We start from the raw sequence: 25528 nt of genomic DNA on the forward strand, positions 1-25528 counted from the left end.
TTAAAAAAAAAAAAAAACAAAAAAAAAACAGAAACAGAAAACACACAGAAGGATGTAGGCTAGTCAGTCGCTAGATTCGATCCAAAGGTAAGAAGACGTAGTCCTGGATTGAAGCTTTATAGCATCTGAAAAAAATCAACTTTTTAATTCTAAGAGAACGCTCTGGTCTACAAATGATTGCATCTCAAGTCACGGTCTGGGCTTTAGCGTTCACACCCGTGTGCACGCACAGTTATCGAGCACTGTACTCAAGTGGCATTGCCTGAGTACAATGTCCAAGCACAGGCCGTGATCACCTGAAGGTGGTCGTCACTGGGGTGCAGCGAGAACATTTTCCTATTTACTTCTCAATGTCAAAGTCACAGTCTGCACGGGGCAACAATACAAACTCTGGAGCCCAGGGCAAGGAGGAAAGTCAGTTCCCGCAAAATGCAGCCCACTTATATTTGTTTAGTGCTTCACAACCTTCAAAACTCAGAAACATGGCTTATCCAGCCTCACAAAGACGCAGTGGGGAAGGCACCATTTCCTAGCCAATCCACGGGCCGACTTTCCAGCTCAGCCCCCAGAGCGCTCAAACTCCCTTCCTGCCTCTCCTTGCATCCCAAGGAGACCTCCTAGTGAGGGGAACAGTTTCTTTTCTGAATAACATCGAAAACAAAATCCTGCAAGAGATTAAAGAATATTTTGCAGCATATCTTACGTGGACAAAAAGTGGTTGGATAATTTAGAATTCTCTCTAGTTTTCTTCCTTTTGCAGAACTTAACAGTAACGCACAGCATGTTTAGTAGAGGATGTGAACACTTCCCACAGCACCGTGGTCTTCGTGGGCTTTTGGCACCCACAGGTGGGGCACAGGCTTGCTGCAGCTGGTTTCCAACTGGTGTGGGGTGGGGGTGGGGGTGGGGGGCTAACTCCAAAGTGGACAGGTCAGCAGCGGGGCCCTCCCAGGCTGGGAACACAGTCCTGTTCATGGGGCACAAGTGGGAGCTCCCTGACAGGGCACTCCCCTGTCCCTGACCTCAAAATTACCCCTGGAGGCAGTGTGCAGCGTCTCCAGAGGAAAACTGTCCCTGACTTCTCGGCAGGAATAAGAGCCTCCAAAGGGGCCTCGGTCTGAGCCTCAGCGAGATGCACTACGAAGGTGAGGGGCAACAGGGTGAAGGCTGAACATACACGTGCCTCCTGCTCATTTTTAAAGGGCTCTACAAGGCAATTGCAGTCTTCCCTTGGAGAGGGCTGGCAAAGGGCGTGGGTGCAGGAAACAAGGTTGCACTTTCTTAGTGATAATCTGGCTCAGATGCGCCATTTCAGAAAACAAGGCAGTGAGGCCTCGAGTTCTCAGCTGATGCAGACTAAATGAGGCTGAAGATAGTTCTAGAGAGGCATCTTGACTTGTGCATTAGATTCCGGGCCTCACTTCAGCAGCTGGGCTCAGCCCGAGCGCCTGGCCTCTGTCACTGTGAGGTGAGAGGCTCTGTGACAGGTGAACTAAGGGTGGCGGAGGGATGAACAAATACCATAGACATACTTGCAATGTTTTTAAAAATCCCTAAAATGGCACCAGGAAGCAGATTTAGCCAACACACACACAGACAAGAGTATCTGAAGTGCCAGTTAAAGGCTGAAGCAGAAAGAAGTCCCAGGAATAGGGGGTAGGATTTATCCCAGCTGCCCGCCCAACAAGTAAAACGTTGGCATTTCAAGAGCTACCGAGTGCTGGCCCAGAGAGGCGTTCCCGTCACTCACCACAAGGAAGGGAATGGTCTCAGTAGGTGTTAAGACTAGTCATCCTAACCCTACTGGGGACCACGGACCTCCAGTGTGACCGTGCCACATTATATATGTGCCACCATTATATACGCATGCGTGCGTGCATACAGCAAGACAAAGTGCCCAGGGCCAGATCTTTGGTCCTGGAATTTTTAGCACAAAGGTGACTGACTGAACAAAAGGAGAAAAAAAAAAAAGTAGCTGGAAGTAATAGCTCATGATTTCATTTTCCACGTACCTTTTTCCCCCATGAAAAGAGAAATTCAAAATATAAACTTTATTATTTTACATTCAAGTGAAACTTCCATCTGGGGGGCTCCGCACAATTTTAGGCCGCATTCAGCAATTTACCACTTTGGTGCCTTTTTAACTTAACCCGATGGAAGCCTTCAGCCCTCTATTTTTTTTAAAAACAGCTTCATAGTCCCAGCTGTAACACCTATCTGTACACACGCACAGGCACACACACAAATCCAAAAACGTCTACGTAGAAAAATAAAGGATAAACATTATCCACCTATTTTATACTGTGTGCTGGAACTTTTATATACAGAACTCTCTCTCTCTTTTTTTTCTTTAATGTTTTCAGTCACTGCACATTTTCTCCCCTCTCCTGCGAACTGCGAGCCTAGGGCAGGAGACTGCTACAGTGAGGCAGAAAAGCTACATTCTTGCCAGAGGAAGGGAGACAAAAAGCCATTTCTCGCTTCCCTTCCAGTCTTTCCCCACCTACCACCTCGGATGTCCCTGCGGACGGCCTTCCGGTAAGCGGCTGTCCCCTCCCTCTAAGGCATCAGGGGAGCGGAGGGCCCATCCTGCAAACACCCCGCCAAAATCAGCTCGGTGCGAGGACAAGGGAACGGAGGCAGGCAGGGAAAGCCTTTTAAAAATAAAAGATTCTGGAACCACTGCCCACAGCCCATTCCTTTAGTATGGAGTTCGATTCTCCAGCTTGTGCTTGGTGAGGAAGTACTTGAAGAACTCATAGACGGACCAGGAAATGGCAGTGGAGGGCATCTGGTAGATGACGCGGGCCTGCATGCCCTTGAAGTAGCCGGGCAGGCCATTGAGCTGGTACACCATCCGGAAGGCGTTGGCCATGCCCGACAGCCGGCCGCTGATGTTGGCCAGGTTGAGGGCCATGTTCTCCTGCGTGTTGAGGAGGGTCTTGCAGACGTCCAGGGGGGTGGTGGCGGCTGCGGCGAGGGCCCCGGCCAGCCCGCCTGAGATGATGTGGGACTGCGGGTTGTAGCCCCGGTGAGGGTTGACCTGCTCCTGCAGGAACTCGTAGGTGATGAAGTGGATGGACTGGAAGGGAATGTTCATGGTCAGCTGAGTGGTGTAGCTCCGGTAGAAGGCCCCCACGCCCTCGGTCCTCCACACCGTCCAGACGCAGCTGAGGGCCGACCGGTGTGGCGAGTTGTACATCTGCATGCGCTGCTTCACGACTGTGGTCGGGGCCGCGGGCAGGCAATGGGTTGGGATCGGCCCCACCCCAGGTCGCAGTGAAATGGGAAGCCAGGCCATAAAGAGAAACAAGCAAGTTTAGACACACTGGTAACAGGTCCCGGAGAGCTAGCACACACGCGGCCCCCAGCCTGAGGACCCAGAGCCAGCTCCAGGCACTCCCCATTTCCAAAGGTGGCCCCAGGCCCCAGCGCCTGGTTTCTCCCGCCTGAATCCTATTCAGGGTGGTCCCCAAACGAGGCAGCCACTTCAGACTAGATTCACTGATCTGATCCCCCCAGAGCCCGCGGGCCTCCAGCATCACACCCACCACAAAACCTAACCCTGCCCCCCGGCCTCTCCGCCCTCCTCCCTCCCGGCTGCTCCCGCGTCCTGTCCTTTATTCTCTGTATGTGGTCCGGACTCAGCGTTTCTAGCTTCCGTGTGTCACAGCGCTCTTGGAAGACACACTGGAATTATGTCAGCCCAAATTCAATGACAAAGTCCAGTGAAGACCCGGGCAGCTGCTGGTTCAAAGGATGAGGCCAATGAGGGCCAGCTGTGGTCCCTCAGGCCTAAGGGTCTGAATAGCCCCCCACGCACCACCAAATGAACACATACAGTGTGCTGGCTTTACTTTGAAAGAAATGAAGTCCTTAAACCATTATGTCAAAGAGGAGAGAGGGTGCTGAACCTCACTTGTTCCCCCTTTAAAAGTAGAAAGAAAATTCTTGCCGGGATGACATGGTCTAGTTAACCGGTCACTGACCAGGTCCCTGTCCACACTGCCTTAAACACATAAAAACAGAAGCCCACCTCCCAGTCTGACCCATCAAGTCCCTGAAGGTCAGAACAAGGAGTCCCTGTCTGCCCCGGGCATGGGAGGCAGCAGAGAGCAAATAAGAAATTTCAACCTTAAGAGACAAAAACAGACAAACTCGGAACACAAGACGTGAAAGGCTGACATTTTACCTCTGATTTTTCCCTTCTGGCAAGGGACCATTTCCAGATGGGGGGAAAGGTGGAGAGACTCATACATGTCACACAGAGAACAGCCCAGCTGAGAAGTGGCCCAATACCAGGTCCCAAATCTCCTCGCTGTGCGGACCCGAGTCGGTAAGGGCTCAAGTCTCCACAGCTGACAACTGTTTCATAGTTTTATAGTGCTCCCAAAATTCAAAATAAAAAAAAGATAATGTGGGAGGAGTTGGCTAAGACAAGATGGCCAAAGGTTAATTCACAAGTAGAGTGATGTGCACGTGGTCGTTCCTAACACTCTTCTCTCTACACTTGTGTTACGTTTCAAAGTGTCCATAATAATTTCAAATCTCTTTTAAAAAAGTAAATTGAACCAAAGCCCGCATGATGACCTTTGATGGGTTCCCCTTAAATTTGCCTAGGGTTAATAAAGGTTAACAAGGGCCAGAGGGTGTGTGTGTGTGTGTGTGTGTGTGTGTGTGTGCGCACGTGCACACATACACGTACACACAGGTTTTAGAGGAGTGCAAAAGGATTGCCCAGGGAGCTTGTTAAGACAGATTCTCTGGGGTGCCTGGGTGGCTCAGTCAGTTGAGGGCCTGACTTCAGCTCAGGTCATGATCTCACGGTTTGTGGGTTTGGGCCCCATGTCGGGCTCCGTGCTGACAGCTCAGAGCAGCAGCCTGGAGCCTGCTTCAGATTCTGTGTCTCCCCCTCTCTCCTCCTCCCCACCTCATGCTCTGTCGCTCTCTCTCAAACAAAATTTTTTAACTTAAAAAATTAAAAAAACAGACTCTGTCTATACCCCCAGAGATTCTGATTTAGCAGGTCTGGGATGGGACTAGAATTGGCATTCCTAACATGGTCCACGGATCACAGTCCCAGTAGCTCTGTTTAAGAGGAACACCATAGGCTCAAATGCTTGCCTCTTTTCAAGGCCTTTGCTAACATGGTAAAGAATTCTCCTACTTATTCTGACTGGAGGCTGGAAGTCCCCTTGCCCGACCTTCTGTCCCCACCACCACCTTTTTTTCCTGCCCCTTTGCACATCCCCTTCTGCCATTCCCTGGGACCATGAAGCATTACCTTCTGCTGGATTCATTACCGCATCGTGGAGCAGGGTGGCCATACTCCCAGCTATCCCTGCAAAACAAACTCCAGAAAATTACCCTCAGGGACCAGGTGTTCTGAGGAAGTTCCTGGAACCTACAATCAGATGGAACCCTGCACCGCTTTCTAAGAAGCAAAATCTACAACCAGCTCCACCCAGGTGAGCACAGACTCTTAAAGACATAAAGTAACGATCGAGCTGTTGGGGGAAATGGGGAGAAGGTAACACAGGCACAGGTACCCACATTTTCATCTTGCAGATCTGTAGTCAATGCTCGGAAAGGCTAGACCCGCTGATGTTGGATGGTACCCGGAAACCACACTTTGTGGCTTTCTCCAGCGGAAAACTGTCCAGATTTTAATTCTCCCCTGTCCCTCACCTTTGTCTACAGACTAACTCCCTCTGCCCTTGAGCCGGAGCCATCAAAGGGAATGGTATTATGTACACAGCTAAGAGGGGAGAAGAAGTCAGAAAAGACATTTTTTTAAAAAAATCCTTAATCAAATCCAGGTGTTTTCAAGAAAACAGGCAGGGGAAGCAGGCATCAGGAAGATCTGCATGCGGCAGATTTCCAGGGTTAGTTGGCAAAGCGAGGACTTGCCTCAGGGACGACAGACCCCATCCGAGGCTCTCACCTGGCCTGGCTTCAAGAACCAGGCACTTCCCAAGTCTGATTGGGGCCTGGAACTTTGCTTTTGGCTCTGGGTTTCCTCCCCAGGCAGGTGCCACTGCCCAGCCAATTAAGACGAGCACCCAAAGGTGGGAGGAATGAGAAATAGCGGGATAACGCTTCAGAAATGCATACACAGCCCCCTTCCCCCTCCGCCCACACTTACAATCACCACCAGAAAGGTCAAATGCAACCACGGCATACGTCGCAGCGAAGCCGTAACAGCGCTGGGCAGAACTGTGTTGCATCAAACCACCGCCACGGGGCTCAGTGACCAAGGGACTAAACATTACACAAGGCAGTTGCAGCAGAAGTCGAACCCCAAGGCCACGGACCCAGGGACGGCATCAGTGTGAGGCCCTCAGTGCCTGTCTTAATAAATGCAACCAGGGGCCCATTTTTAAAAAGCGAAACGAATGTCTGCAAACCAGCCGGGGGGGGGGGGGGGGTTGTTATTACCAGGGTTTGCTGATGGGGCACTCTCAGTAGAACAAAACGAGAAGGGGAAAGGTTGGCCGCTGGTCACTCTACCTGTCCACTGTCGAAACACGAATTCTGTTAAAGTACACCTTAGGCTGCTCTCCGCAGTCCCCTTCCCCAACCAAACGAAACCCGACAAAAGCCAAACCCACAGGAGAGGTGAAAAGAGCCGCTGAGCTGGGCCCGGGAAAACACGGCTGTGTAGGAGCCCCGTACCAACTCGAGCCCCCGCCCGCCTCTTGCCCTCAAAACAACAAAAAGAAAACTCCTCCTCCACAGAGATGCCACTGAGACCAACGGAAGAGAATGGGGGTGAAATTCCCAAATCCCCAGAAGCTTAAGGTGGGAAAGGTCGCCTGTGCTGCCGCAAATCCTTTGTCAGCCATAAAACTTCTTGACCTTTTAAAGCTTAGTTAGATCTTGACGTTGTAGAGACCTGTTGAACCAGTTTTTTAAATAGTCTCAAAGAAGCTGTCCAGATAACTTTTTTTTTTTTTTTTGGAATCCAGTATTGAAAAGTTTTGTTTCTAGTCAGGGTTTTTTTTTTTTCCTAGATCTGATCATTAAGTGCTTTTGCGTGTTTAAAAAAAACAAAAACAAAAAAAAACAAAACAAACAAAAAAAAAACCAAAACAAAATGGAAAAACCCACACAACAATGAAAACTGAAACACCTCTGTCACCGACTGCCCCCAGGCTTTAGAAAGCGAAGGAGGGGAACAGAAAAAGCGTGTGCATGTGTGTGTGCGTGTGTGCATGTGTTTGGGTGTGTGCGCACACACGACTCTAGAGTTCTTTATTCATAAGCAAGCATGGCGGAGATGAGGCGTCAGGCTGCTGGGTCACAGGGAGGAGAGCCCTGGGGAAGGGTCTGTTGAAGGAGAGAGCTCTCTAACTTCCAGACAAACGCTTTCAAAATACCGTTGGCTAGGTGGCTGTTTCCTTGGTGGTGGAAAGCGGCATTTAAAGTCCTTTTCATGTTTTCGTAGCAGGCAAAATACATGGCGTGGGCCGGCCCCGCACCCATCACCATCACGTTGAGGCCTCGCAGGGGCCTCCAGAAGCCTTCAGTCCGAATGATTTTCTTGAGGGCTCCGTAGACGCTGGTGTACTGTGCTTTGGGATCTGGATTCAAACTCTGCATTCGTGTCTAGGGGAGGGCGAGAAAACAAAACGGTGGAAGTTAACAAGGACGGTGAAGAGGAAAAAGAAGACCCGGGGCGGGGAGAGTGAGAGAAAACGGCCCATTTTCAGAGTTCCACAGGATTTCTCGGCGAAGAACACACTTATTCCCTCCTTCCGCCTTCACATACACACGTGGATTTCGTTATGCCCAGCAAAGGGGGAAATGGTTGGGGGGGCAGGATTGGGAAGACGCAGATGGCAAGCTGTGTGACCCCTGAGGAATCCCTTAACCTCTCTGGGCCTCGGGACCCCCAATTAAAAAAAAAAACAAAAAACAAAAAACAGGATTCTGGCTAACGTCAAATGAAATCATGTATACGAAACCCTTAACTCAGAGACCTAGTCAAATGGAAGTATTATTATCCTGTGGTTCCCACTCTGGTCCTAAAGCCTGTGTCCTCACTTATCTGGGACCTCCATGGTCTGAATGCTCCTGCTGTTCAGCCCCAAACAGGAATCTCCCAGGGGCCCTCTGGGCTTCATCCCACATCTCCTCTAAATGCACTTCACATTTTGTCTTCTGAAGTTAGCACTTAAATATAAATGGTCTTGTTCATAATCTCTTCCTGTGTATAGCCTTGCCTCCTTGAGGCAGAAGCTCGGCTTTCTCCCATTTTTGTTATCCCTTCAGATTTCCTGGGCACTTGCGTAGGTGTGACAATTAATCTACACGTCCATGTAGCAAGACCACAGTACCCACACTGGCTCCAACTATAGCAAACAGTACTCTAGATGACGCTATGGAGGCATTTCTTAGGTGTGATTAACATTGAAACCATTAAATCAGACTGAGCAAAACAGATTACCCTCTGTAATATGGTGGGCCTCATCTAATCAGTTGAAAGCCCGAAGAAGAAAAAACAACCTGTTGTCCCCCAAGGAAGAAAGAATTCTGCCTCCAGAAAGTCTCTGGACTGGAGCTCTTCCCTGAATCTCCAGCTGGCCTGCCTTGCAGATTTCGATTCCCCAAGCCTCCATAATCACATGAGCCAATTCTTTCCACATACACACACACACTCTCCCCACCATCGCTCTTATGGCTTGGTCTCTCTGGAGAACCCAGTATCTCCCAGGTGAAAGACCCACCCTGCCTGAGTCCTGCAAAAGCAACAAACAGCACGCCTTCCTCCACTCCCCTTAACACACACACAGCCTAGAGGAAAGGGTCTCCAGTCATTAGCATGGATATCCTTCTACCACACCAAGCAAAATCGTGCCCAAACCTAACACGTAAAACTGAAGAATTTCTCTAACTGAGAATGGGGTGAAGGGCCCTGGGCCCATGTCTCAACTCCGAGGCAGAGACACCCCTACCTCCCCACCCAGCAACTCAAGGGCTCAGAGGAACAGCGTGAAAACCAATGATCTAAATTAACACTCATATGTAGTATTTAAGAAACAAACGAAGGAACAAAGAAAAGAAAACCAGAGAAACAAAAAAACAGGCTCTTAACTATAAAGAACAAGCTGGTGTGTTCACCAGAGGGCAGGTGGGCGGAGGGATGGGCGAAGTAAGTGATGGGGATTAAGTGGTGCGCTTATCGTGCTGGGCATTGAGTAATGTGTGGAAGGGGTGACTCATTATACGGTACACCTGAAACTAACATAACACTGTGTGTTAATTACACTTGGATTTTAAAACATAAATCAATAAAATTTTTATTTTAAAACTTAAAAATAGAAAAATTTTTCAAATTCATAGTAATTTTCAGATTTCACCAGCTTAGTAAAAACCACAAAGAAAATGGGCACATCGTGGGCAACTTTTCATTTTGCCAAGAAAGGACATCAAACAGTAATGATGTGAGTGGCAATCACCACTGCCCTCTATTAGGATTATTCTCCACCAGAAAAGACATTTTTAATGCTTAAAGAAAACAGAAACAAAAACAAAGACTACCTCTAATCATAAAACTGTTCTTTAAATTAAATTTAGCTTTATCAAAAATGCACCACTTTAGCCCAGTGAAAATACCCCCTGGCCCAGCCAGAGCCGCTGCTGGACACTGGGGCCCACACTCCAGGGGAGTGCCGGGTGGGAATGGACGGGGTCAGTGTCCCTGTGCCTTTCTGTTTGTTTCCTATTCTGACATGTTCCCAATAGTATCTGAAGAGGCTTAATGATGGAGGATACATGATAAGCAAACAAGAGCAGGGGAAGAAACACACACTTGTCAACCAAGAGGGCACCTGACTCGCAGGGGTGAATACTCCACCTGGCTCGGAATATGCAAAGCGTTTACTCCGGAGGGGGCAGCACTGCTTCTCCAAGGACAACACAGGTTATCTTTTAAATTCTAAAAGACACTTGAAATCGCTCACGTTCTAGAGCAAAGAAAGCTTTGCATTCTCCCTGGCTTTTCCTTATCACTGCCCCTGATAAAAAGCTGGAGTACAATGCAGGAGGTGGTATAGAGAGAACAGGGATGGAATTCAGATTCTATCACTTCCGTGTGACCCTGGGCAAGATGGTTAACCTCTCCAAGCTTTAGTTTCCTCTTCTGACAGAATGGTTAAGAAAATTAGAGATCTAGGACCATCATTACTGTTAATAACAAAGGAGGCACCAAGAGGCTACGTAATACGATTCTAGTATATAACCTGCAGACGTCTAAGCTCCATGGAGGGGGGTGCTGCGTCTGTCTTACAGGATAACTACAACACCTATTCTGGTGTCTAACTCACACTGGGGGCCCAATAAATATTTGTTGAACAAATGGATGAACAAACAAATGTGTGCAAGTAAGGGTACCAACTGGGGCAATGGGATATGTTGCTTATTTCACTTCCCCCTAAAACATGAGTAGCTTTCCTGGAGTTACCTTTTCCTCCTATCATCCGTTCCCTATTCCCTGTTTTTTTTTTTTTTCCTTTTTTAATTTTAGATGGGGGGGGCAGCACAAGTTGGGGAGAGGGGCAGAGGGAGGACAGAGAGAAAGAGAAAGAGAGAATGAATCCCAAGCAAGCGCCACACTCAGCGTGGAGCCCAACACATGGCTCGATCCCGTGAACCCTGAAATCCTGAATTGAGTCAAAATCAAGAGTCAGACACTCAACCGACTGAGCCACCCAGGTGCTCCCATCCTTTCCCTATTGATAACAAGCCCTCATTTTGCTGCATTTCTCAAGCCCAGGTGTGATCTGTTGAGCCACAGGCAGACCAGAAGCAGCCAGTCCCAGGGGCCTGTCAATAAAGGGTGGCTCCTGTCACTCCCACACCCAGAGGAGAGGTCCTTGGGCATGGACTCTAGAAGTCCATTCTCCCCCTTCCCCCACCACCACTCCTAATTTCTGGCCTTGGGCAGCAAGGCTAGCCTATGGTGAAGCTCCTTGGGTCCTAGTGGGTAGCCCCTTATAAGCGGGGGTGGCAGTGTGAGAAACACACAGGACCCAGAGGGAGGAGCTGAGAGGCTGGATTCTGGGTTTGACACGGGCTCCAATGGGGCCAAGTGGCCTTGGCTATGGCATCTCATCTTCTGGTCCTCAGTGTCCTCAACTGGAAAATGCAGGACAGGGTCAGAATAGTGACTGATTACCAGAATCACCAGGAAATGTTTTAAAATGTCTTTCCGGGCACCACTCCAATACACTGATGCAAAACTTTTTTTTTTTTAACTCCCCAGATGATTCTGATCATCACTCAGTTTGGAGAACCACTAAATAAAGGGCCCACTCAACCTCAGCACTTTCTAGAAACATTCTGTGTCCCGCCTCGGTGGAAAGGCAGGCACTTGGGTTAAGTGAGGAGGGGGGGGGGGCTGGGGAGGCAGTGTGTACAGAGGGGAGCAGAGGCAGGAAGCTTCAGGGCCAGCCAATGTGACATTGTTGGTCTGAACTCCAGCTCTGGGACCTCAAGCGGGTTCCTTAATGTTGGGGCGTGGGATAATCCTCCGGGGAGCTGTTGGCAGACGGGGTGAGGTAACTGTGGGAAAGACCCAGCCCAGGTTGGCAGGCAACCGTGACCGTCCCTTCTCCCATCCACCCTTTCCATACACGATGATGTCGGGAAGGTTCCTTCCTTACAAAGCCACTCACAGAGGCCAGCCCTCGTGGACTTACAAGGGAAATTCGAGGTTGATTTCTCCCCTCTCCCTTTTTAAGGGGGCGAGGCAGCTGAGGAAGCAGTACTGAACCAAAATGCACCACCCCCTGTGGAAAAGAAAAGGGCAACTGGGTATGTCTGCTCAAGCAGTAGACTTCTCTGTCCCCGGGGCCCAGGGGTCTACTCAAAAGGGCCACGTTTAATGACACATACTTGGGACAGAGACAAGTGGCCCCTGAGCATGGCGGAGGACCCGGTCAAGGCCTCTCTGGGCTCACCGTGGCCAAGTTCCGGGCCAGGGCCACCTCAGTCCTACGGCACCTTCGTCGGGTACCCTCGACGGGCACCAGGATGCAGAGAGGAAAAGCTGACGGGGAAGTCAATAACAAAGAATGCAAGGGACGCCTGGGGGTGGCTCAGTCGGTTAAACGTCTGACTTCGGCTCAGGTCACGATCTCACGGTTCGCAGGTTTGAGCCCCGTGTCGAGCTCTGTGCTGACAGCTCGGAGCCTGGAGCCTGCTTCGGATTCTGTGTCTCCCTCTCTCTCTCCCCTTCTCCCGCTCGTGTGCACCCCACCCCTCTCGAAAATAAACTTAAAAAAAATAACTAGGAACGTGGGAGATGAGGGGAGAATGACCCATACTGACCGTCCGGGTGCCACGAGGGAGCTCAGGGAAGAGGGAGGAGTGGCCAGCGTGCACCAGTATGGTCTCCGGAGCCCCCTCACAAGGGAGGCTGACGGAAGCCAAGGTGGCCAGGCAGTGGCCAGAGTGGGGGCGACCACCAGTGTAGACTCTCTTTCTTCTTCAGTGACTCTACTTGTAAAATGTACAACTGAGAGCCAGGTACTGTTTTAGCTTCCTGGGGACCAGAGGAGAAGTTGGGGGTGAGTGGAGACAACCCAAGCGCCCCTCGATGGATGGATGGATAAACAAGGGGTCCACACAGACAACGGAACAGGACTCAGCCTTAAAAGGGAAGGACATTCCTGACACTGGCTCCATTAATGCTGAGGGAAATAAGCCTGTCTCTCTCTCTCTCTCTCTCTCTCTCTCTCTCTCTCTCTCACACACACACACACACACACACACACACACACACACACAAAATACTGTATGATTCCACATAACAGGAGGTACCTGGACTTGTCAAAACCATAGAAACAGAAAGTAGAATGGTGGTTGCCAGGGGCGGTGGGGGGGGGAGGGGAAGGGGGTTGTTCAACGGGCACAGCGTTTCACTTTTGCAAGATGTACACGCTTGTGCGAACGTACTTTAATGCCAGTGAACTGTATACGCTTAGAAATGGTCAGGATGGTACTTTCACTGTCTGTCACATGTGTTTCACCGCAATGTTGTCTTAAGTCAGGGTGTGAGGGTGGAGAGAAGGAAAATGAATGCTGTAGGATCCACAGAGAAAGGGCAGAGATTAAAAAAACGCAACCAAAACAAAGCAAGAAGACGGAGACGGAGAATTTCACCAACTGCCTTTCCTGCCCCGGGTTTCAGTTCCTGCTCAGGCCTGGCTGCGAGGCTCTCCCTTTCTTTATAATAAATCCCCATCCCGCGCATTTTAATTCTCCACACCCTTGGAAGTTCAGAATGCATATGAGCAGATTAAAGGCTCTGGGAAGTCCTTCAGGAAAGCGGCCAGTGGATTCTGTTCCGCAAGGCACTTCTTAAACGTTTGTCTTGGGCAACAGAAACCTTATCTCGCAGAATAACCAGTTCCATCTTGGGGAACACACGTTGAGAAAACAGCTGTAGCTGGTGGGGGCCCTGGAAGCAGGAAGCACAGAGATCTGATCCGGGGGTCGGCAGGACCCCCGGGGGCCCAAGCCCAGAGTGGCTGGCAGGAGTACGGTGGAAGACAGGCCTGAGAGGGGAGCAGCAAGGAAAAAGAGTCCGATGAGCCTCTGGGCCTGTTACTCCAGCACCCCAGCCAGAAATCAGGAGACCTGGGTCTCTGGCCTGGTTCTGCCACTCACTGTGTGACCTGAGCAAGCGTCCCGGAGCTCTAGAAGGGCAATTCTAGATCAGACTCCATACCAATGACACAAAGTCTGTATTTGCATTAAACCGGCTCCATACGCTTCCGGAAAGGCCAGAATGGAGCGAGTCAAGCCCCTTGCCCCAACTACCCCCCTAATAAGACAAATCAGGACGAGCCTGCCTTGTTGGCCTGTTCTCTTCTTGAGAGGAGGCAGGTGGAGAGAGAGCGGAAAATGTGTGCTCTGCCCCAGGTGAACTCACAGGATCATATGACAGGAGCTGCAGGGGCCCTGGGCAGAGGGCACACGGAGCTCAGCACCTGCCTTTTCAGACAGGAAGCTGGCACCCAGCAAGAAAAGCGAAGGGGGCAAGCTGGGCCTGGCAGGGAGACCTCTGCCCTCCCTGGGTTTCCTGCAGAGGACGGCCCAACCCAAGGACCTGTAGCATCACTCGGCCACTGTCCTCCCACCTGCCCCGGATTCCAAGTCCTCCTTCCCACCTGCCCCAGATTCCGAGTCCTCCTTCCCACCTGCCCTGGATTCCAAGTCCTCCTTTCTCGGTATTTCTCAACAATAAAGAACAAGTGGGGGGCCCCTGGGGGGCTCAGGTGGTAGAGCATGTGACCCTTGATCTCAGGGTCCTGGGTTCAAGACCCACACTGGGCACAGAGCTTACTTTAACAAGAAAGAAAGAAGGAAAGAAAGAAAGAAAGAAAGAAAGAAAGAAAGAAAGAAAGAAAGAAAGAAAGAAAGAAAGAGGGAGGGAGGAAGGAAGGAAGAAAGAGAAAGGAAGAAAGGAAGAAAGGAAGAAAGAAGTAATAATATAAAAAACGCCTGCATCGAAAAACATACACTTTCAGGATCAGTAGAAGATAATGCGAAATCTACCCATCATCCATTCAAAAGCTTCTGTCAAGCTCCTACTTTGAGGCAGGTGCAGAGACACCGCAGCAACGGGCATGTGAGGGGCTCCCAAGTTCATGGTGTGAACACCACAGCACAACGGTGGGCACAATGCCCAGACCAGGGCTGCGCCCCAAAAGGCTACGCAGGGGTCTCTGTTCCAGACTTTTCCCAGAGAAAGGAAATTCAGTTCAGGCACCCACTGAATGCCAGGAAAATGCCAAATAGTAATAGCGTCTGACACCCGGTGTCTGTTGCAGAATCAGCAATCAAACCCGTAAATTTAACTCTATCCCATGCGCCAACTTTTCCCAAGTTGCATGGACAGTCACTAAGTAGAACACAGGGAAATGCCTAGGCCAGACTGCAGGTCCCAACTGCAGCCCCCTCCCTATCTTCCAAGCCGCACAGCCAGCCTGCCACAGGTGCACAGCCTCACCCTCCGGCCCAAGGCCCAAATCTCTCCCACTGGCACCCCCTGCCCATCTATGGCACTGTGTACCCCCTGCACTGGGGCCCGCTGATGCCACTCCAGCTTCCCGTCCACAACCACACAGGGCAGAGAGTGTCAGGCCAGGAGCCTCCTCCCATGCAGGCACACAGATCCCCGCGGGCAGCCGGGAGAGAGAGAGAGGCCTTTTTGGCACAGTGCTTTGTCGGGAAAGAACTGCCTTCCGGAATGAAGCCACGGACCTCATCAAGGGCCTAGAGAGTCCTATCCTCACCTGCCAGAATCCTTAGGAGGCACGCACAACAGAGAAGAAACCCAAACCACATCAAGGAGAACCGTGCACACACAGTAAAACCTTCAGCACTCTTGAGTTCAAGACTGCCGGCGTTCCGACTCAGAATCTGGGTCCCAACTCGGAACGTCGTCCTTCCTTGTTTGACACAGAAGACGGACGATTGTGCCCCGGCCCTTTGAAAAACAGTCGAAATCGTAACAAAAATGAGACATGAGGATGACACTCAGTACCATTCCCACGCACACACTAACCAGGAACAGAGCACTGTGGGAAATGCTTTACAGAGAACCACGCTGTTTGTGACAAGCAGAGGCACATCGAAGTTTATTCTCCAGTTCAAGATTCCAAATCATGTCTTTTTAAATCTCCCAAACTGGCAAAGGTGTCCACACGAAGAGAATATACCTTATCTCTCTCTTTTGTTAATCAAAAGGAAAGCTTGATCCTCTTAAAAAAATTTTTAACGTTTTTCATTTTTAAGAGAGAGAAAGAGACAGGGCATGAGCAGGGGAGGGGCAGACAGAGAGAGGGAGACACAGCATCTGAACCAGGTTCCAGGTTCTGAGCCATCAGCACACAGCCCCACGCGGGGCTCGAACCCACGGACCACGAAATCATGACCTGAGCCGAAGCCGGATGCCCAACCGACTGAGCCACCCAGGCGTCCGTCCCCTTGATCTTCTTCAAGTTTAGGAACCAGCAGGAGAAAAATGACTCCTTCAAAGAAGTCCTTGCCTCCCTCTCCCTTCCCCCCAGATAAAAGGGGGGGAGGGGGGAAGGAGAAAGAAGCATGTGGTGGCGTGGTGATGGGGAGTTCCAGGCACATACCTTCCGAAAGCCCCTGGTGAGAACCAGCATTTTAGAGCAAGAAAAAGGGCTAGTTCATTGTGCCATCGGTCAGAAGAGCGGTACCAAGACGAGGCGGAGAGATGAGAGTGGGTAGGAACACGCGTCTGCATCCATTTCCCTGCCGCCCCTATGGGAAGGTCCAGACTCCCCTCAGCTCCAGGCCACCCCGATGCTCAGGGGAGGCGGGGAGGGAGCAGTCTCTCTCTCTCTCTCTCTCTCTCTCTCTCTCTCTCTCTCTCTCTCTCTCTCTCACACACACACACACACACACACACACACAAGACAACAAACCAGCAAGGCGGCCGCTCTTCCTTTTGGCTTACGCCCCACAGGAGGCCCGTTTTCAGAACAGCCATATGCCAACGTTCCTGGTTACCTACTGCCTCTAAAGTGTGGAGCCTGGCCTGCGGAGCGTTTGAGACATCTCTCATTCATACTCGCCAGACGAAATCCTGAAACCTTCAGGGCCCATGAGGGGTGTGCTTCGGGGTCACTGCTGTTTCTAGGGATAAAATGACTCAGTATTCAGTAGAAAATACAAATTCCACCAAGACCACCAAAACCAAGTTCCTTGGCCTTCCAGGGAAGGAGCCACAGCACTTCTCCTGAGAACAGGCCACAGTGAGGAGTCAGACCCCAGAGCAGCACATCCAACTCAGAAAGGGTGGCCCAAGAGGGGCCATGGGACCTGTACCTAGAGAGAAGAACGGTACCTCAACTGCTAAAAAAAAAAAAAAAAATGGAGCTGTCTTTACGATCCCTTGTATTATGATTTGACTTTTTGACTTCGTGCATGTGCTACTTTGATTGAAAAATAAAAGGCAAACAGGGCAGGGAGAGGAAGTGAACAATTCTGCCCACGGGGGACGCGACTGTGCGGGTAGCTCTGGGAAACGGGAAGGTATGGCCCAAGGCTATGTTCAAGGGTAAATGCAGAGGTAAGGTGCAGGTGGAGAGGTCGCTCTGGACTCAGGAGGGTGGCTGGGCGCTAGACAATCAATAAACGTTTGCTGAGAGAAAGGCAGGTTGGGACTGGACGATGGGAACGGCTTGCTCAGGAGCTTGGAATTTACTTTACAGTCAAGTGTTTTCCACGGTTACGTATTGCACGTGACGGCAGCTACGGAGAGGCACGCAGTAAGCAGTACAGATGAGGTCTCTCACAGCCGGAGCAGGGATCAGGCCCAGGCAACGGAAGCCCTCCCTACCAGGTCTCATCACAGGCTGGCCTCTCTCTGCTCTCTCCAAAGCCACGGCCACAGGCAAGGCCACCACAAGGCCACCTCACACCCACTGGCAGCAGCGCACCGCATTCCCACATCCCTTCATCCTAGGAGCTGACCCTGGTCACTCCTGCCCTTCTCTAGAAAACTCTCCAGCAGATGGAGGCAGGGATGAGAGAATCCATGCCTGGCTCAGACCCAATATACCCAGGAAATACTCAAAACATCCAGTTTGCGGCCAGCCCAAAGGATTAAATTATTTCTGCCCTACACGTGGGAAAATTCCCAAGATTCCAGGTAACAGGGCTCGGAGTTCACAGACGGGATTGGTGACCCTAGCAAGACGAGCAGGGGCCCAGGGTCCTGCGTTCTAGTCCTACACCTGATATTAAGGACTACGGTGGCCTTCAACAAGTCAGCTGGCTTCTCTGAGCCCCCAAGCCTCTATTCACAAGATAATTATAGTAATAAAAGTCATACCAACAACTATCTCCATTTTACAAACAAGGAAACTGAGGCACAGAGGGGATAAGCAACTTGCTCCAAGGTCACAGAGTACACACAGGAATGGAAGCCAGGCAGATTGGCTCCAAAGCCATGCTCTGAACCAGGAGGCCACACGACCTCTCCCTGGGGGGTGGACAGTAGGGATCACAGGTGATCTCTGACTACCTTCCTGTCTCTGATGTGCTCTGTTTCTCCTGTCATGCTAAGTCATAAATGTATACTAGTCCTTATGTGTCCGACCTCTTTGAAGAGGGAATAGTACCCTGACTATGTCAAAGTCACCTAAATCTTCACTGCTTAAGACCACGATGCTCCTGAGGGATCTGTGTCCAGCCTGCCAGCTTATAGACAGTCACAAGCCCAATCACATGGAGTTCACATAGCTTCCCTGTTTCCCATCGCTGGCCATCAGCCTGGCCGCTGATTCCAAGGGGAACAGGGTAATAGGGGCTCATTCAATACGAACCTGTTGTCACTCAAAAAGAGCTTGAACCATTTGCCCGCCCAGGTTGTGGCCAGGAGGGGCATCTGGATGGATGAAAGCCTGGCGCTCTCTCAGTATTCAAAGGCTAAGACTGAATATTCCAAAGTTCAGGCCGTTTTCAGAGAAGAATTTAATTCACTGCTATTCCCTGGCCTCCCCGGGGCCTCCCTGACTCAGCAGCCTTGTCTATGTCATCGGCTTATAAACACCCCACCTACAAGTAAGGACAAGATGTCAGAGGCAGAACTGAAGGAACGCCTCATTCTCAAAAGTGTTTTATTTTCCTCGTATAGAGGTAAACTCGCTGAAGCACCCTAACGCCACATCAAAGAACAAATTTAATGCAAGAATCCACATGGAAGTACCCTAGAAGAACACAAAGCCACCCCATGGCACCAGGACGACCTGGGTGCAGAAGAACAGGATGTGGCCACTGATTCTCCACACGACCATTCTGGTCCCTGCTCGCTCCTTCAGCCCTGGCCGCTCCACCATTGTGGCCTTGCGTGGTGGGGCTCCCTGTGGGCTTTTGTTTGATTTCAGAGTTCTAACACCCACCTATCCCCCAACCTCCACTTAGTTTTCCCTAACTAGGAAACAGTTATGGGATTTGCCCAAGCTCCCAGAGCTGGTCAGCACTGTGCCAGGACTGGCCAACACTCCCAGACCCAGCCCTGCAACCACACTTTGCTGAAGATTCCAACTGTGGAAATCTCAAAAATACCTTGTTCACCCACCCGCCGGCCTGATGCTCGGATAGTCTCTTGGGGTGCGGAGTTCATCCATTCAATCAACAATGACATTTTGGGCTTCTACTCTAGGCCTGACTGACTCTGTGATTAGCGCCCGAAGACACAAAGATGTCCCCTGTCCCCGACCACCTCACAATCGAAGTCTTATTCTATTTTTCAGCTGTATGCACTTCGAGGAAGTTACTCAACTTCTCTGAACTTTGGTTCCCTCATCTGTGAAAACCCCGATGTCACGTGCTTCCTGCAATGGATACATGAGAAAACTTTTCAGCGCACAGATCACCTAGCACAGTACAGGAGGTGCTCCATAAATGTTTATCATCTTAGTCATTATTTTTATAAGGGCTCCAGCACATTCCTTAACCACCACCTATGTTAACACAAATGGCTTTGAAATCTTAATAAGAACCACCACCAAAAACTGACCTAATCTTGCCAAGAAGGTGTGAGGCTTTTCCTTCCTCCTGCTTGCTGACAAATGGCTGTTTGGCATGAAGGATCTCATTGCAGGTCTGAACTGAACATCAGATGACAGAGTAGGATAGGCTATAAACCACTCACACAACAGACCCCAAGGTCCCAGAAGGAAGCTGCCAGCCACAGGGCACAGGTGTTGAGGACACTAGGCCACAGTGCCTACGACCACACAAGGTACGGACAGGAGTGAAACCTAACCCCCAGCCCCTCTGATCAGAAAGAGGCTGGGTGGGGGTGCCTGGGTGGCTCAGTCGGTTAAGCATCTGACTCCTCATTTCCGCTCAGGTCATGATCTCACGGGCTTATGAGTTTGAGCCCCACATCAGGCTCTGTACTGGCAGCAGGCAGCCTGCTTGGAATTCTCTCCCTCTCTCTCTCTCTCTCTCTCTCTCACTCTCTCTCTCTTTCAAAATAAATAAAATGAATAAGCAGAAAGAAAGAAAGAAAGAAAGAAAGAAAGAAAGAAAGAAAGAAAGGCTGGAAAAAGCAAGGGGGCTACCCATTCCCACCGGCGTCCAGGCCCACAAGGCCAGCACCGCAGACTCGAGGGCCCCACCTGGGTCTAAACCCCATTCTGCTGCTTCCTCCTCGTACCTTTGCACCTTTGGCAAATTATTTCATTTCTCTGAGCCTGTTTCCTTATCTGTGAATGGGAGATCATAATAGCACCTATGTCTAACGTCTCTGTGAGGATTAAAGGAAGTAACGAATGAATGAAAAGCCCTTTGCCTGGGGTCTGGCATACAGCTGCTACTGCTCTCATTCATGTCTGGGTTTTTGGATGGTTTTTTTGTTTGGGTTTTGTTTTGTTTTGTTTTGTTTTGTTTTTGGAGAAACAGCAAATTCCTAGGAAGATCTAACTTCTATTCTAATTCCTTCTTAAAATTCTCATTCCCTTGGAGCAGGGTGCCCTCAAGATCGGTCCTGGTCGGGAGCAACCCCCCGCCCCCCACAATGACTGCACACTGCGACTAGACTAGATTACCTGAGTCATCATCCGGACAGCCCGAGCAGCTTACAGTTCTGCTGCCCTCTTAACTGAAGAGAAACTGAGGCCTGGAAAAGCCAGGGGACTTGCCCACAGCACGCACAAGGGACTCTGTCCCTCCCACCCCACTTCCACATTCACCTTTCTTGGCTCTCGGTTTCTAGACGGGACCCAGCTGCTTACATTAATCCTGATTATGTAACAAAGGGAACCTGGGCAGCCTGAAAGGGAGAGGGGAAATCACCAGTGTCAGTTTACAGAGGCGCCAAGGGTCCAAGATGGCAGTGCCTTGGGAGGCTCGCTCACCTGGCCTGGTTACTCAGAAGCAAGGGCGGTTCTGGAGACCTTTAACCAGTGTGAAAGTCTGGGCTGGGCTGAGCAGGAGCCTTAAGTCCCAAGGTTCCCTGACACTGCTGGCTGCAGCCCATTTCCTGGAGGTCACCACTGTGGAAAGGGCCCTCCTGTGCTCAAGGACTTGCTCTTCTCTGAACTGCAGGGAAACAGCCAGATGGGGCCAAGAGGAACCACAGAACCCTCTGTGGGCTCTGCCCCCTCTCCTGTGGTCCACCGTCACCCTGCAGGACTTGGGCCCCCACCGTGGGCGTGGGCAGGTGCTCAGGTCTCCCGGATTCCGGAGGATACATCCACGTGATGCTACAGGGCACAGATGTCTCCACCGAGGATGTCTCACTTTCCTAAACAGGGGCAATCCTCCCAAACCGTGCATTTAAATGTGAGCATGAAGGGACAGAGCCCTGTTCCAAGAGTCAGAAGACCTAGGCTCTTGCCCAGCCCTGCCCTCAAATCCCTGAGGAACTGGGAGCAATCTAACTAACTGGGTATCAAAACAGGTTTCCACCAGAAGGTAAACACCAGAAACGGTGAGAAATTTCCTCTGTTTTGTTCACGGATCTATTCCAATTGCAAATTATCTGTCAAAAGGATAAACGGGAGTTAATAGTGATGTCTCTAAGGATGTCCTTTTTGGCTCACACAGTCTAAATCTATGAAACTGAAAAAGAATCCTTTGAAAAACAAACGTGTGTGGGTGTGTTTTACTTGCAGGGAGATAAATCTATATATCTACCTTAGTGGCCATCAGGCCTACTTGCAGCGTTAAAACGTTTACCTGTATTTGAAAGAAAGAAAGAAAAAGGAAGGAAGGAAGGAAGGAAGGAAGGAAGGAAGGAAGGAAGGAAGAAAGGGGAAGGAAGGAAGGAAGAAAGGGAAAGAAAGAAAGAAAGAAAGAGAAAAAGGAAAGAAAGAAAAAGGAAAGAGAGAAAGAAAGAATGAAAGAAAGAAAAAAGAAAGAGAAAAAGGAAAGAAAGAAAAAGAAAGAAAGAAAAAGAAAGAAAGAAAGAGAAAAAAGAAAGAGAGAAAAAGGAAAGAAAGAAAGAAAGAAAAAGAAAAAGGAAAGAAAGAAAGAAAGAAAGAAAGAAAAAAGAAAGAAAAAGGAAAGAAAGAAAGAAAGAAAAAAAGAAAGAGAAAGAAAGAAAGAAAGAAAGGAAGGAAGAAAGAAAGAAAAAGGGAGGGAGGAAAGGGAAGGAAAAGAAATCAAAAAATGAAATGAAACGCAAGAGAAATTGCAAGCCTTGTGTACTGTGGGTAGAAATGTAAAATGGTGCAGCCCCTATGGAAACAGTACAGTGGTTTCCAAAAAAAAAAAAAAAAAAACTAAAAATAGAATTACCATATGATCCAGCAATCCCACTTCTGGTTTATAACAAAAAAAAATTTAAAGCAGGGTCCCAAAGACATATTTGCACACCCGTGTGCATAGCAACATTATTCGTAACAGCCAACAGGTAGAAGCCACCCAAACGTCCATCTGTGGGTGAACGGCTGAACAAATGTGGTATCTTGTACAACACTATCATTCAGCCTTACAAAGGAAGGAACTTCTCACACATGCTACAACATGGATGAACCTTAAGGACATTATGAGACAAGCCAGTCACAAAAAAGACAAATACTGTATGATTTCACTTACACGAGGCACCTAGAATAGCCAAATCCAGAGACAGAAAGTGGGATGGGGGCTGCGAAGGGCTGCGGTGGGGTGGGGAATGGGGAGTGGCTGTTTCAAGGGGACAGTTTTACTCTGAGAAGATCAAAACGGTTCTGGAGATTGGTTGCACAACAGTGTGAACGGATTGGACATTACTGAATGACACACTTAAGGGCATTAGGGTGTATTAGACACCTGAAACTAGCATAACACTATACGTTAACGTCACTGGAATTAAAATTTAAAACTTCATGAAAATGAAAAGGAAGAAAAAAACTGTTAAGATGTAAATTTCACGTTATATGTATTTAACACAACCTCTTTGAAATCCTCAATCTAATCAATAGCTCATTCCACATGCTGTTCACAGTCTGAGATCCTGTCACAATCACGTAATCCTCTAACACCTTTAACCTTCCTCTAAACCCCTGAAATAGCGTTTTTTGGTTTGTTTGCTTGCTTGCATGTTTTTGCCAAAGGCAAACCAGGGGTCTCAAAGGCACAGCGTGATCCCCTAGACACAGTAATATTTCCGGCTCCAGAGCCCGCCTTGGAAGGAAGCACCCGGAAGGTGAGCCCGGGGACTCCTGGACAGAAGGCAGAAATGGTTAAGATGTAGAATCTGAATCTCCATCCCTTCCCAGAGGTGGCCCCCAGCCTCAAGGATGCAGTGGTTCCCTGTGACACTGGCCCATGCCCACCCCAAAAGATAGTATCCCAGGAATCAGTACCCCAACTGCTCAGGCCAAAAACCAGCCAAGTGTTTGTATGTTACGGACCGGGTGACGACACCGATGGCAGGCCATCAGAGCCGGGGAGTGCAGGGGACCCCCTGAGCGTCGTGGGTGACGGCTCTCCTGGAATCCACTCCCGCAGGCCCAGGGAGCCGGGCACCTTGAAGCCCTGCATACAGTTCTCATGTCAAGTGTGGTCCTGTCAGCTTCTGCAACAGCAGCTTCCACACCCTTCACAGAGGCCACACCTTCTAAAGCATGCCCCACTATTAGCCTATTAGCCACAGGAAGAAAAGACTTTTCCAAGCAGCCCTGTCGCCAGCCTTCTCTTGCTCATTTCACTACTTATAATTACATCAGGTGATGTGTCTGCATGCCTGTCTTCCATTAACGTCTAAGGGCATGAAGGAGGGGACAGCCTCATGGCATTTGTGATCTCAGGGTCCTGGCAGCGTGCTTTATGCAACAGACAATCAATACGCGATTGTCGAGAACTCAGAGGTGCACAAAATTTTTTACCCGCAGGCACATACAAAGTAGGCACTTGAAACCCCGCTGACAGCTGTCTCCGGGCTGTGTCCTGCTATCCACGTGCTGTGTCCTGCAGCACGATGCACATCATCATCTTCTGGGGCCTGCCACATAGAGGGGCAGCCCCATCAGAGCCGAGCACCAGAGCGTATCCTCAGCATACGCTGGAGGTCTCAGCAGGGCTTCAGGGGAAACTTCCCAGATGTTACTGAAAGCCAGATTTCACACAAATGCTAAGATCAAATTATCTCCATAATGCTGGCTGATTTACAGGTGGGTTGGGTCAGGTCATAGCCGGAGACGATGGTCTCCTGTGCTCTTCACACACCTTGCACACCAGCCAATAACAGACAAAGAAAGCCAAACGCCAGAAACACCAGGCTTGAAGTTCTAAGCGTCTCAGGGGAAAGACACCAAAGGAAACATCCTGAAGATTCATATTCCAGCCTCTGGAACCCGCTCACATGCACAAACGTCTGCATGTACAAACTGTTTCATAAGCTTTTGGGGGAGTCATATTTAAGTTTTACTGGATGCCGAAGGGAAGGGCAGGAACCTACAATCATGGGTGAGCTTTCATGCCGACTAAACCCTCATCCTGGAAAAGAGAACTTGGGTGTACGATTTAAACTGAAGCCATCTTGGGGCGCCTGGGTGGCTCAGTCGGTTAAGCGTCCGACTTCGGCTCAGGTCATGATCTCACGGTTCATGGGTTCAAGCCCCGTGTCAGGCTCTGTGCTTCGAGCACGGAGCCTGGAGCCTCTTTCGGGTGTCTCCCTTTCTCTCTACCCCTCCCCCACTCTCAATCTGTCTCTCTCTCTCTCTCAAAAATAAACAAACATTAAAAAAAATGAAAAAAATATAAGCCGAAGCCATCTGATGAGAAGGGTTTCCAGAAGTGAGAGCACAAGACTGGCACGGGGGACGCGAGTGAGTGGCCTGAAAGTGGTAAAACAGCAGGGTTTTTCTCCCCACTCCATAAACATCGTCAGTGTGCCGACAGGGGTCCTGGGGCTGAGTGGTGCAGGGCACCAGGTCCTTGCCTGCAAAGAGTCTGTCGTCTAGCAGGCACAGGCAGAGTAAACCAAAAGTCGCACAAATAAAATATGGCAAAGTCTAAGGACCCTGAAGGAAAGCAAAAGGACAGCAAAGGCACGAGACCTAATTTACACATAGGGAGGGGTCCTGGAAGTGACTTGGAAGCCAAGAACTGAGGCTGGGTGAGTCAGGCCAAGTGGAGCTCAGGACAGAGGGGCTACGTGAGGCACAGGTAGTGCAGGTGGGGGGCGGCCAGAGGCCCTGAGAAGGCTGTGTCACTGGCAGCCTGCTGAGTTCCAGGGGATGAGCCCAGAAAGGCACAGAAGGACACAGAGCCCACGGGTGTCCTGAAAACATCATTTTATCCTTCAGTCTGTTCGGTCCTGACCTCCTGCCATGGATTTGCAAACAGAAAAGGAGGAAGAAAGGAGGTGAAGAACACAGGAGAACGTTTCTCATTGTGAAATCCAAATAGGAGTGCCAACCATGAGGAGCAGAGGTGTTCCTGTCACCAGGAGGGGACACGCCTGAGAGCCTCCCAAGTGAGGAACCCCCCCCCCCAACCTGTCATTCACCACAACGCTTCCCCCAAACACTCGGGTCATCTGGGC

At 50.0% G+C, this 25528-nt stretch overlaps 1 protein-coding gene across 13 annotated transcripts in view; it reads right to left on the reverse strand.

Annotated features, from left to right (window-relative positions):
- Positions 1-2036: 2036 nt before the first annotated feature.
- Positions 2037-25528, reverse strand: part of SLC25A37 (solute carrier family 25 member 37) — a 39616-nt gene continuing 16124 nt past the window's right edge. For 4 of the 13 annotated variants that reach the window (XM_042934544.1, XM_042934551.1, XM_042934549.1 and 1 more), the window contains 3 exons: positions 7380-7608; positions 5285-5341; positions 2037-3222 (listed from right to left, as the gene is read on the reverse strand). In XM_042934544.1, the coding sequence (XP_042790478.1) occupies positions 2702-3222; positions 5285-5341; positions 7380-7608 (807 nt within the window). In that variant the 3' untranslated portion in view covers positions 2037-2701. The other 9 variants (XM_042934548.1, XM_042934546.1, XM_042934555.1 and 6 more) reach the window with 9 other exon arrangements.

The sequence above is a fragment of the Panthera leo genome, chromosome B1 (genome assembly GCF_018350215.1).
Source record: "Panthera leo isolate Ple1 chromosome B1, P.leo_Ple1_pat1.1, whole genome shotgun sequence".
Taxonomy (NCBI): Eukaryota; Metazoa; Chordata; class Mammalia; order Carnivora; family Felidae; genus Panthera; species Panthera leo.